This window comes from Neodiprion lecontei, chromosome 6 (assembly GCF_021901455.1).
Source record: "Neodiprion lecontei isolate iyNeoLeco1 chromosome 6, iyNeoLeco1.1, whole genome shotgun sequence".
Classification (NCBI taxonomy): domain Eukaryota; kingdom Metazoa; phylum Arthropoda; class Insecta; order Hymenoptera; family Diprionidae; genus Neodiprion; species Neodiprion lecontei.
This window is the reverse complement of record NC_060265.1, coordinates 14,776,770-14,790,243: the sequence shown is the minus strand read 5'-3', so window position 1 is coordinate 14,790,243 and position 13,474 is coordinate 14,776,770. Positions and strand designations below refer to the sequence as shown.

General features: G+C 38.8%; 1 protein-coding gene across 1 annotated transcript; it reads left to right on the top strand.

Annotated features, from left to right (window-relative positions):
• Window positions 1-2,190: 2,190 nt before the first annotated feature.
• Window positions 2,191-3,931, top strand: LOC107226434. The gene is made up of 3 exons (XM_015667249.2): window positions 2,191-2,695; window positions 2,744-2,957; window positions 3,034-3,931. Exons 1-3 carry the CDS (start codon window positions 2,191-2,193, stop codon window positions 3,929-3,931), a joined length of 1,617 nt encoding a protein of 538 aa, XP_015522735.2.
• The last annotated feature ends 9,543 nt before the right edge of the window (window positions 3,932-13,474 follow it).

Sequence of the window (13,474 nt, the reverse complement as noted above, 5' to 3'; positions counted from 1 at the left end):
TCCTCTGATTGGTGAACGAGATCTAGATGCTCGGCCAGCTGGAGAGCCTTACGCCTTGGTAGAGGCCGGATTCCGTGCATCCAGATCTTCGCGATGGGCCCAGTATTATGTGACCCACTGACAGTCGTAGTCCACTTTCGTATGTGTACCCTTGCAGCAGATACTCATTGATAGGTAGACGAACAGAAATCCTGGTAGTACTTTTAAGTGCTTGTTTCGGCATCTGCAACGACAGTGTCTTTCTTACTCGCTCGCAGGTCTCCGTCCTCTCAGGTGTTGTGCTGCTTCCCTGGGTTCCTTTGGAGTAGTGCATTTTGGATCCAAACAGCTTTTAGACTGCATTCAGCCACTCGTACTCACCTTTTCTCCTGTTAGGGTTTGTAAAACTTTTCACCAAATTGCCATTTGCTTTAAATAATTGCCGAAGTTCCAATGGTCATTTCTTTTTTCCTTACGTATTGTAGCATTTTCAACGTTAATTTGGAATGAAAGGAATTTGAAAGAAAGGAAGGGTTTCAAGGTTAACATCACGCTGAGTTGATCAATTCTGAAGCTTCTGAACAAACTCTAACGGTAAATCAAGTTCCTCGAAAATGAATGCTCATTACTCCCAATCTTTTATCTGTAGTCACGGTAGTCAGTCTACACCGTTTTCCATTAGTAAGTCAATTCAACTTTGTCTACATGTTTTACGAATCTTTCACCGTTATTACATTCTAATACTTCATTATTGTTTTCCAAGACTTTAACAATTTTATATGGACCCTGGTATCGCTTGCTAAATTTTCCCTTTCTAGCTTCTATTTGTACGCATACCATGTCTCCTGGTTTGCCTTTGAACGGATGTACTGTCCGATCGTAATACGTCTTTGATCTCTCCTTCGCCTGCACTAAATTGGTAGCAGCCAAGGCCAGCATTTTGCTCAATCTAATCATTAGGTCTTCGAAATACGAGTTACACGTTAAACGGTTTTCATCAATATCAAACGAAGTTGGACAGCACGCTATTCTTCCAAAAACCAGCTCATATGGTATGAAGTTTGTGGCTTCATGAACTGCCGTATTGTATGGAAACATAGTAAATTGAACCAGTTCATGCCAATCGTCAAACTCATCAATATAATGTGTTATGTACTCAGTTAGAACTATATGACTACGTTCTAAAGCGCCATTCGATTGTAGTCGATAACTGAAAGTGGTAATATGTTTAATTTTAAAAAGTTTAGCTAATTCTTGTAATAACTTATTTACGAAATTTGTTCCTCGATCTGTTAGCATAGTTTAAGGCGATTCAAATTGCAAAATCAAATATTCACCATTGCGTGAGCCACAGCTCTTATATCAGGAATAGGCACAGCAATACAAAATTTCGTCAAATTATCCTGCATAGTTAAAATATGTTTATCACCACTAGGAGTCTGCGGAAGTGGATTTTCTGATGGTGGTATCTCGATTATACCTGAACAGATAGTAATGTCGATGTCTTCATCCTCAAAAATATCTATTAATATATTTGAGATGTCTATTGATAGTTCATCAGTCATATCCCCTAATTTTGAAATTCTAGATGTTTTTATTTCCAAATCTAATAATGTCGTTTTCAAATTTTCCAAGGCTACCTTGACGTTATGTAATTCAATTTTGTCAAAGTGTTCTCGTTTAACTACGAGGCTAAATATGCTATATTTTCCCCTTTTTGTAATAATGACTCGGCCTTATTTTGGTTTTGCGTCACGATGATCGTCTGCATTTATTAATTCCAAATCGTTTAATTATCTGCTGACTGGTATTGTTCTCGAGTAGAGCGCCGCTCTTGGAGAAGAGTACGAAGCTTAGCGAAAAAGAAGAGAGAGCGAGTAGAAAGCAATATGGCGGCTATCAGCAAACAACTAAAAATAAAGACTCGTACATTTGTTTAATAAAAACAAGCATTTTCCTTCATCCTAAACATAAATTGGCGCCCAACGTGGGGCTAGCAGAGACAACGAAACCGAACCGAGAGTTCGCAGCAGTCAAGCAGAGACAACGAGGCCGAATCGAGGTTCGCAGCGGTCTAGCGGAGATTCATCAGTGCAATCGAGCCAAGATTGTTGGCAAGAGCAGAGCATCGCTGTGACAGTCAAACAGAGGGACATCAGGTGAGTGAGTTCCAGTCAATTCCTTTCCAATCCTATTCCGCTTTCAGTCAAAATGGCGGAGTTGAAAAATTTAACTCAGGCTCGAGCAAGCGTCAAGGGTCGTATGACTAGAATCAATAATGGTATAACCGCAAACACTAGACCGGCGGAAGCTAAAGTCAAAATTAAAATGATCGAGGAGATATTTAAATTGTTTGAAGACGTACAAGCTAAAATCGAAGTAATCAAAATCGGCAATAAAGATGATGAACGAGCTTCCAACGTGACACAGCGAGAAGCTGACGGGGAACGTGGGGTTTTCAAAAACATTCATTTCGAAGCGGCGACGAAAGCACAGACAACAATCGATTTAGAAAAAGCACAGGAAGACGCGAGAGAGCAAGCTGAAATACAAGCTCAAGCACAGAACAACGTGGAAGCAGCAGTAGGCGGTCCGCCCAGAAACGGAGGACGCATCGATGTAAAACTTCGGACTCTGAAATTGCCGGAGATTGAAGGAGATTACAACGATTCGCTTCTCAAGGATGCATATGTATCGATGATGCATACAAACAAAAGTATTTCGGCAATCCAGAAATTTTAGTATTTCTAAAGCTCACTCAAAGGAGAAGCTTTACAGGTTATCGGCGGATTGGAGACATCGGCAGAAATTTACGAGAGCGCTTGGGAGTTATTGGAAAATAATTATGAAGACACCAAGTTGCTTATAAATACTCACATCAGCAATTTGCTTGACTTTACGGCTGTAGCGAAAAACAAGCCCGCCACTATAAAGCAACTTGTCGTGCACGTGCCCACACATCTCAAGGCGTTGAAAACGTTTAAACTTCCCGTCGAGCATTGGGACGAGCTCCTAATACATATGACAAAAACCAAATTTGATTACGTGACTCAGAAAGACTGGAAAGGAGTGCAATCGAGACAAGGAGAAGCGAAAGACGTTCGAGGAATATCTAACGTTCTTAAATGAGAGATGTCGTACTCTGGAAATGATTGACAGAGGAAAAATCAAACACGAGGCTCCAAAGCCTGCAACATCGAAGAAACAGGGCAGTTCGGTATCGTTGGCGACCGTTTCACAACAGAACTGCGCAATTTGCAACAGTCCACATGCAGTTTTTAAGTGTTCACAATTTTTGCTAATGCCTGTGGTCAATCGAATCGAAGAGGCGAAAACAAAGAGGTGTTGTCTGAATTGTTTGGGTAAAGGACACTTTGCTCAAGTTTGCCGCGCATCCGCTTGTAAAAGATGCGGAAAGAAGCATAACACACTCTTGCACCTCGGGCAAAAAGAAAAGCCAGCGACGACAGAAGAGTCATCGAAGAAAACGATTATCGCACACTGTGTGAAAGGGCAAGAGAACTTCAAGGACATTACAGATATATCATCAGTAGTCAGCTTCGTACGAAAGCCAAGCACGCAAATCGTGTTTTCAACTGCTCGGGTAACCATTGAAGATGCAAACGGAATTCAACAAAGTTTCCGTGTCCTTCTAGAGCCCGGTTCGCAGTCAAATCTCATCACAGAGGAACTCGTCAGCAGATTGAAGCTTCCATGTAAAAGACGAAACGAGATGATAAGCGGCGTGAATCAGACTCAAACAACTATCGGACGAATAGTTGAGGTCAAAATAAAGTCGATGCGTACCGCGTACGAAGCGAAGATCGAATGTCTAGTGCTACCACGCATTACCAAAAAACTACCGCAAGTAAGGGTGGACACGAAGCTCATATTCTTGCCGGAAAATCTAAATCTCGCAGATCTGAATTTTCACAAGCCACGGGAGTCATAGATATAAATAGATCTTCTTATTGGAGCTGGATTGTTCTGGGAATTGCTGTGTGCGGAGTCCATCAAACAGGAAAAGGGGTTGCCAAGATTGCAAAATACGCTTCTAGCCTAGATCGTGGGAGGAGAGCTTGTGACGGATTTTGAGTCCGCACGAATAATATGGGTGGGGAAGACAATTAGAGACGGGGCGGATATGATCGGTAAAACTTAGTGTGTGTATTTTTTTTTTCTTTTGCACCAGGGCTCGACTTAAATTAAGATTTACAAAAGGGTTGTAGACGTAAGCGGTGGCTGATCACGCCTCAGCCCTTAGCGTTGCTTAATATTAACTTACAGATACGCGCGCAGGGGGGGGGGGGGAAGGAGAGTGGGAGGTGACGGGGAATGTGGGGTCGGAAGGGTTGATATGGCGAGGGGAGGGTGGTGTAGAGTGACGGGGAGTGTGTGGTAGACAGGGTTGGTATTGCGAGGGGAGGAGCAGATCGGCGATAGAAGGCAGGCTAACCTGGTTACGTCGACGTGTGTGTGTGGAGGTCTTGAGGTGCGGTGGAGGGTAGCTGGGTGTTCGGTGTGTGTGTGTGTGTCGGTGACTCTCTCTCTTTCTTTCTCTCTCTCTCTCTCGCTTTCGCTCTTGGGTTTCGTCTACGCCGGTGTGGCTGCTGCTACGGCCGTGCTCGTACTGAATGTGGCGCTCGGCTCTGCCGAGCGTCGGGGGGGCTTCGGTGATGTTCGGGTCTTTCCCGACGGGACAGGGCTCACCCGTTCGGCTCTTCCCCGCGGGTTTGGGGTTTGTTGTGACTTGCACTCTAGGTGCAACGTCACAAGCTAATCAATCCAACGAACAAAAGCTCTTCACGATTTTGCGGGCTGGTTACGAACGCAGCGTTGCAAACACAATTGGAGCGATTTTAGAATCAGGAGGAAACTCAGGAGACGCGACGTTAGACAAGAGAGGAAGCAGAATGTGAACGACAATTCTGTAAGACATTGAAAGGTGATGTAAACGGGAGGTTCATTGTAGCCTTACCCCAGAAATCAGAGGTAGTACTAGGAGAATCAGAGTCACAAGCAAAAAGACGACTGTTTGCACTCGAAAAACGACTTAAGGCAAATCCAAAGATCAAATAAAAATGCATCGAATTTATGAAAGAATACGAAGAGCAAGGACATATGTCTCTGGTGCCAGATGGTACTCATTCTCGACCGGAAGACACATATGTGCTACCGCATCAGCCGGTAATTCGTCCGGAGAGTATTACAACAAAGCTTCGGGTTGTGTTCGACGCCTCAGCAAAAACATCGCTCAGCACAGCCTTAAAGGTTCGGCTAATGATTGGGCCAAATCTTCAGAAGGATCTTTTCGATATTCCTCTGCGATTCAGAGCACATGAATTCGTTTTGACCGCCGACATTGCGGCCATGTTTCGACAGATCCTGGTGCGAGAGGAAGACCGTGAACTTCAAAGGATTCTTTGGAGATCGGATTCAACGCAACCGATTCAGTTGTACAGGCTTAATACGGTTATCTACGGGATAGCACCAGCGCCGTACTTGGCCATCCACTGTCTCCGTCAACTAGCAGCCGAGGATGCGGAATTTCTGCAGACAGCAGAAGTACTCAATCGAGATTTCTATATGGACGACGTGCTTACGGGTACGGACACAATTGAGAAAGCAATCGCATTGCAACAGCAACTGTCGCAGATTTTACAGCGAGGCCAGTTCAATCTAAGAAAATGGCGCTCGAACGACAATAAGATATTAGAAAGCTTATCGTAAAACAGAGAAGTGGACCCTCTTATGAGAATCGAACAAGAAGGAGCAAAAAAGACGTTAGGCCTTCTATGGGATGCTAAGTTCGACGTTATGATATATAAAGTACACATCGAGGAATCACCGAGAAGAACACAGAGAGTGGTGTTGTCTACAATAGCACAGATTTTCGACCCGCTAGGCCTCTTGTCACCAGTACTCGTCAATGCAAAGAGCATAATGCAGCGGATGTGACAGTTGCCAATAGGATAGGACGAAAGCCTACCACTGGATCTACAAGCAAGTTGGAAACAATACTACGAGTCGTTGCCAATAATTAACGACATGCACATTTCGAGAAACATAAATCCGAAAAATTCCGAGGTAAGATTCGACCTCATCGGGTTTGGTGACGCCTCCGAAAAGGCCTACGGTACGTACATTTATGCAGTCTCGAGAAACTCGCAGGGTGTAATGATTTCACACTTAATCAGCTCCAAGAGTCGGGTGGCACCGCTCAAAACTATATCGCTACCGAAGCTTGAGCTGAACGCGGCACTCTTACTTGCTAAACTGTGCAACGCAGCGAAAGCAGCTCTCAGCGACAAAATCCGGAACATAGCCCTCTGGAGCGACTCAACAATTGTATTGAGTTGGATCACAACCTCGCCGAACATGCGCAGAACTTATGTTGCAAATCGTGTAACGTAGATTAAAGAGTTAACCCGCGAAGCATCGTGGTTTCATGTCTCGTCGAAGGACAACCCCGCGGATCTGATATCCAGAGGAATCTCGGTGGAGGAATGGATGCAAAGCAAGCTATGATGGCACGGACCAACGTGGCTGACCACAGGGGTATGGCCTGAGCAAAAGGCGATCGACATGGACACATCGGAGATGAAAGTAGCAGCAGTACTCGCCGTCACGAGAGTGACATTCGATGCCCTGAAGGACTTCTCATCATTCGACAAAATGCAACGGGTCATTGCATATTGCATTAGATTACTCTGCCGAGTGAGAAACAAATTAAAATGGTTATAAAGGGATTACCTTCGAACATAACTACTGATGAAATAAAAAACGAAATGGTGAGTAAAGAACTCACCCCAATTAACGTTAGCCAACTCACAAAAGTAACTGGCGCAGAGACATATAAATATCCAATATACACAGCAACCTTCAACAATGCTCCTGAGATTAAAAATATTTACAAAATAAAAACATTATATTATTGCATGATTAAGTGGCAAAAATATAGGAATACCAGAAAAATCACGCAATGCTACAGATGTCAGGAATTTAGACATATGGCTAATAACTGTCACAAAAAAGCCTAGTGCGTCAAGTGCGCTGGGCCACACCTTACAAAAAATTAACCTGTCCAGGGACAAATTGTCCATCCAAAATGCGCAAACTGTAATGGGGAGCACACAGCCAGCTACCCTGAATGCGAAATATATAAAAGAGTTTACAACCATAGAAACAAATATCATCAAACAAAAACTACAGGTAACACCCAGAGAAACGAGAGAGCAACAATAAGCCAAATGACAGCAGGAGTCAACAACCTGACTAATCAAACATCTTACAGGGATGCCACAGCTAATAACAGACCAAGGACATCGAGCTCAACTGAAGACGAAAACGAAAACATCGGGATAGCAGATATGTTCAAGGAACTAATGAGTAATTTTGATCTACGTGAATTTTTTTTAATTATAAGAAACACTGCTATGAAACTTAAAAAAGCTAATGATGGGTTGGAAAAATCGGCTATAATCATTGATGGTATTATGGAATATTTCTCCAATGAATGACATGAGCACCATAAAATTTATAAGTTAGAATGCGAATTCCATCAAAAATAAACTCAATGAATTAATCTATTTTGTTGAAATAAATCAAATAGACATAATTGGGATTAATGAAACTAAGTTAGATAGTCAATATACGTTGAAAATATCAGGATATATAACATACAGGTCTGATCGGACGTCGAATGGAGGGGGAGTGGCGTTGATTGTAAGAGACAATATACAACACTATGAGAAACCGCTGTTTCTTGTCAATGTCGAATCAGTTTCAGTGTATATAAAAATACAGATAGGAGATATACGTGTGATATCCGCATATATCCCCCCGGACAAAGAGCTGAGTTTAGATGACCTATGTACGATTTCAAACTGTAGTGAGAAATATATACTAATGGGAGATTTAAACGCCAGCACACGTCTTGGAACTGTATTACCAGCAACAAAAAAAATTGAGATTTACTTGAATTTTGCCTTAAGAAAAATATAACGATTGCGGCTCCAAATGAAGCAACTCATTATCCCAAGAGGGGACTGCCTGGTATAATAGACTTGTTCCTGATTAAAAATATTGGAGATTTTAACAAGCCAGAAAGTATCTGCGGGCTTAGCTCAGACCACAACCCTATTAAAATTGATGTTATTCTAAGTGCACATGAGAAAGATGACACTGTGAGATATAATATGAAGAAAATTGATTGGCTTAAATTCCAAAATGTTTTGAATGACAGGATTGATCTCAAGTTTCAAATTACACATGAGCAGTAGGGTGGGCCAAAAAAAATGAGTATTTTTTTTTTTTACTTTATACTCTGAAAATCGGTTGCTAGATACCTCTAAAGAATTCTCACCAAATATGAGCTCTTAATTTTGATAACAAGGTCCTCCGCTTTACAATTTTGCATTTTTTCCTGAGTATTAGAAACAAAAATTCATATCTCTTTGACAACTGTTTGTTAAAAACTATCTCTCCTCATATTCTTGTAGGAAATCGAACGCTCTACAAAAAAGGTCTCTTACAATTTTTTCGTAAACCTTACCGTTTAAAAGATATCAAAGCTTAAAGTTTACTCATTTTAAGAGAAATTTCTGTTTTGCTTATGAATTTTTTAACTCGCTTACAAAAAATTTTGATGAATTGCACAACTCATACTTTTATAGGAAATTAACTGCTCTACAAAAATGGTGTCTTATGATTTGTCGATTAAATTAAGCGTTTAAAAGATATTCATCGTCAAACTTCAATGCATACTAATTTTAACAGTTTTTGATGAATAATTCGAAAAATTTCAATTTAATTCATAAGTTTCATGAAAATTTATTCCAATGTGAGTTCCTAAGAAAAGAGAAATGTTTTAAACTATTTTTCTTTTATTTTTTTAGTTCTACATATTATATATTTTTTAATTTTTAATTTTTAATATATATTTTTATACTATTTTTCTTTTATTTTTTTAGTTCTATATATTATATATTTTTTAATTTTTAATTTTTAATATATATTTTTATACTATTTTTCTCTTTTCGTAGGAACTCACATTGGAATAAATTTTCATGAAACTTATGAATTAAATTGAAATTTTTCGAATTATTCATCAAAAACTGTTAAAATTAGTATGCATTGAAGTTTGACGATGAATATCTTTTAAACGCTTAACTTAATCGACAAATCATAAGACACCATTTTTGTAGAGCAGTTAATTTCCTACAAAACTATGAGTTGTGCAATTCATCAAAATTTTTTGTAAGCGAGTTAAAAAATTCATAAGCAAAACAGAAATTTCTCTTAAAATAATCAAACTTTGAGCTTTGATATCTTTTAAACGGTAAGGTTTACGAAAAAATTGTAAGAGACCTTTTTTGTAGAGCGTTCGATTTCCTACAAGAATATGAGGAGAGATAGTTTTTAACAAACAGTTGTCAAAGAGATATGAATTTTTGTTTCTAATACTCAGGAAAAAATGCAAAATTGTAAAGCGAAGGACCTTGTTATCAAAATTAAGAGCTCATATTTGGTGAGAATTCTTTAGAGGTATCTAGCAACCGATTTTCAGAGTATAAAGTAAAAAAAAAAATACTCATTTTTTTTGGCCCACCCTAATGAGCAGGGTATTGACCAACATTTAAAAAACTTAATGAAAGTAATCAGTACGTCTATTTCAATTGCAGCGCCACGAACCAAGAAAAAAAGAACAGACCATGAAATACCCCTGGAAATTAGGATTATAATTAACAGGAAAAATGCATGCCAAAAAAGTTCCATAAGACCCGTGATATAGTTTATAACAGAATGCTTGATGGCATGAATGAATCAGTGAGAACTAAATTAAGTGAATGGAGGAACAGACTCTGGCCAGAGAAATTTGAGAATGCACATCCTGGTGATAAAAGTTTATGGGCGTTGTTGAAACAGCGAAAGACCAAAAATTCCCAAATTCCACCAATTTTCAATAAGAGCGACTATGTTTTTGAGGATAAAAATAAAATAAACCTCATAGCCCACCAATTCGAAAGAGTACACAATATGAACGTCAGTTTTGAAACCTTAAACCACCAAAAAAGAATTGCCAAAGACGTGCGGAAGTATTTTAAAGAACAGAAAATTGATCCAAAAGTTGTCAAGCTAAACACCCCTAAAGAAATTGCTAAAATTGTAAAATCGTTTAGTAACAATAAAGCACCTGGAGTTGATGAAGTTACATATATGGTGCTTAAAAGGCTTACTAGTAAAGAGCTCATTTATCTAACAAAGATAGCAAATAGTATCTTGATGCTCGGATACTATCCGAATGAATCGAAAGTAGCGGAAATAATAGCATTACCGAAACCAAATAAGAATCCAAGTCTCCCCGAGAGCTATCTTAATATATATAAATCTCGTGTCACGATGTTTGTCCTCAATGGACTCCTAAACCACTTAACCGATCATAATAAAATACGCACACCATGTGCAGTTCGATCCAACTTGAGAGATAGGATAGTTTAAATCTCAAATTATAGTCGCAATTTTAATTTATTGCTAATTATTTGACTGTTATTATTTGACAGTCACAATTATCTGTTAACTCCAAATGATTCTAACAGATGTCGATACCTTTCGACTGGGTTGAGTAAGTAATCAATAGATGGCGCTGCTATGGTAAATCTACGAACGTGTCATATAAGCTACATTTTAACGGCATAATTACCACGTGTTGTTGACGCTATAAAATTAATTAAATTTATTTTGGAGTGAACGAAATACCGTACAATTCAATTATTTCCACTTTTTAAATTTTTGGTGTTAGCATAGCCGGCCACGTGTTACTTAGACTAAAGTGTAAATTGCATTCATATTATAATGAAGATAATACAGTGAAATTAATCCTGTTTTTTACTTATTTGTGCTTCATTGATCAAAACTTTATAATTTAACTAGCAGCCCATCCCGGCTTCGCACGGGCATATAATAATATAATAAAAGAAAATACACAATGTTTACAGTGAGTTTCTAGAAAAATAATACATTTATATTATTACATAATATTATTATATGCCCGTGCGAAGCCGGGATGGGCTGCTAGTAGGCCTATAAGTTTGCTTCCTCATATTAGCAAGGTCATCGAAAAAATTATTGAACAAAGACTGACAAGCGAAATGAAAAAAAACAAATAGATTGATAAACGAACAATTTGGCTTCAGAAATAAACACAACACAGAGATGCAACTTGCAAGAGTCATCAATAATGTTACACAAAACTACAACTGCAACAAACACACAGGTGCAGTGCTACTGGATATCGAAAAAGCCTTCGATTTTGTCTGGCACTCTGGGCTATTATATAAACTCATGAATTATAACCTACCAAAATATGTAATATTCGCACTGAAGTCCTATTTGAAGAACAGAACTATGTTTATCGAGTACAATGGGATAACTTCAAACGTGAAAAATGTTGTAGCTGGGGTACCCCAGGGATCTGTCCTTGGCCCGAAATTGTATAATATCTACATTGTTTAGAGAGAAGGCAAAAAGATATGAATCATCGACGTGGGATACGCGAATTAGTGATGAGAACGAGTGTGAATGAAACGAAAGTGATGTTGAGATGGAGAGAGATGATGAATACCGATGAACGAGACTTTCATTGGTTTCGATGAGGCGATACAAACCGTATCGCAAGAGAACGTTACAGAGAGTGATGATTTTACAGAGCGAGAGAACACATAGATTACACACATACATGATTTCGAGACAGTAGACAATACATGAGATACAGCTGATAGGTTTTGAGTCGCGACACGGGCAAGCGGCGAGATTTGACGCAGAGACGGCAAGTAAACATTGCACGCGAGTGTGCGTACATGTGCGAGGACGATTTTGAGTGTCGCGAGACCCACATTTAACTATTCGATACTTTGCCCAAACATACATTAATGATATTCCTAAGGTTAAAAATGTAAATATAGGTTTATTTGCAGATGATACAATACTTTACACTAGCTCCTATCGCACTGATACTATTACGAACAGACTTGAGTCTTCAGTAAATAAAATTAACAAGTATTTCAATAAATGGAAAATCAGAATGAATAAGGGCAAAACTGAAGCTATTATATTTACTAAAAGATTTCCAGAAGTTGGAAGAAAAATGAAAATAGAGAACGCTGAAATAGAATGATCGGAGAGTGTCAAATATTTGAGGGTGACGCTCGATAAGAAACTAAATTTCACGAAACATATCACTCAGGTAGTAAACAAAAGCATAGGTTTATTAAGAATGCTGTATCCACTAATAAACAAGAAATCACGAATGTCAACAAAGAATAAGCTTCTACTGTATAGAACGGTTGTACGGCCAGTAATAACGTATGCAAGTTCTGTCTGGAGCAACACAGGTACAACAAAGTACAAAAATCTTGAAATAGTCCAAAATAAATTTTTAAGATTAATAAGAAACTTTCCAATGTATACCTATATAACATTTATGCAGAACAAATTAAATATTAAACCGATCAAGAAACACATACAAATTAAACGCCAGAAATTTTATCTGAAATTAGAAAAATCTGAAAATGTACTTATGAATGAACTCCAATATATAAATAAGAAATATAAGCATAGGAGAATCAAGCATGTTTTGTATAACTAAAGTAGAAACACTATCAATCGAGTTGAGTTTTTTAGAATCCAAGTAAAATTTTTCTCAACAATGTCAAAAGCAAAATGTAAGAGGTATATATGTATATGTATATACTTTACAGAGGTCGTAGCAATAGAATGTATAATTAATAAAAACTGAAAGTAATTAAGTAAGATTGGGAATATTGGATAAGTCAATAATAAACCATCGATGTATGAAATTATTATCAATAGTTATTGTAAATATGTACAATTAACTTGAATAAAATAATAATAATAATAATAAATAATATTCCGGAAACAAAGAAGCACCCGGTCATCCTGCCGGACAGACACCACGTGACAAAGATTTTATTAACAAGGGAGCATCAACGTTTGCTTCATTGCAGATCCGAGCAATTGTTGCATACGATTAGACAACGGTATTGGATTCTCAACGGCCGTCAAGAATCTCCGAAAGTGACAAGAAGTTGTGTCGAATGTTATCGTCGCAATCCAAACTCGCCAGAAGTATAAATGGTGATTTGCCACAAGAGCTCGTTCAAGGTTCACTAAAGCTCTTTACGAATACTAGACTGGACTATGTAGAGCCTCTACAAGTACGCGAGAGTCGCAGACGTGGAAGAGTGCATAGTTCGAAGGCTTGGATCGCGGTGTTCGTATGCTTTGCGACAAAAGCAACGCATCTAGAGCTCGTCACGGAGTTGTCCACAGAAGCCTTTCTTTTTGCACTGCGAAGATTTGTGTCAATGAAAGGAATCAGTTCAGAGATAGTTTCTGACAATGGTACCAACTTGATTGGCGCAGCACGCGAATTGAGAGAAGTTTATAATTTTTTGCAAAGGGAGCAACGAACGAT

What these genes read in the sequence shown, in the direction of transcription:
- LOC107226434 (XM_015667249.2), top strand. Translation starts at nt 2,191, where the DNA reads ATGGCGGAGTTGAAAAATTTAACTCAGGCTCGAGCAAGCGTCAAGGGT. An exon ending in GATGATGCATACAAACAAAA is followed by an intron (nt 2,696 to 2,743) that starts GTATTTCGGCAA and finishes GCTCACTCAAAG; the next exon opens with GAGAAGCTTTACAGGTTATC. An exon ending in CATCTCAAGGCGTTGAAAAC is followed by an intron (nt 2,958 to 3,033) that starts GTTTAAACTTCC and finishes TACGTGACTCAG; the next exon opens with AAAGACTGGAAAGGAGTGCA.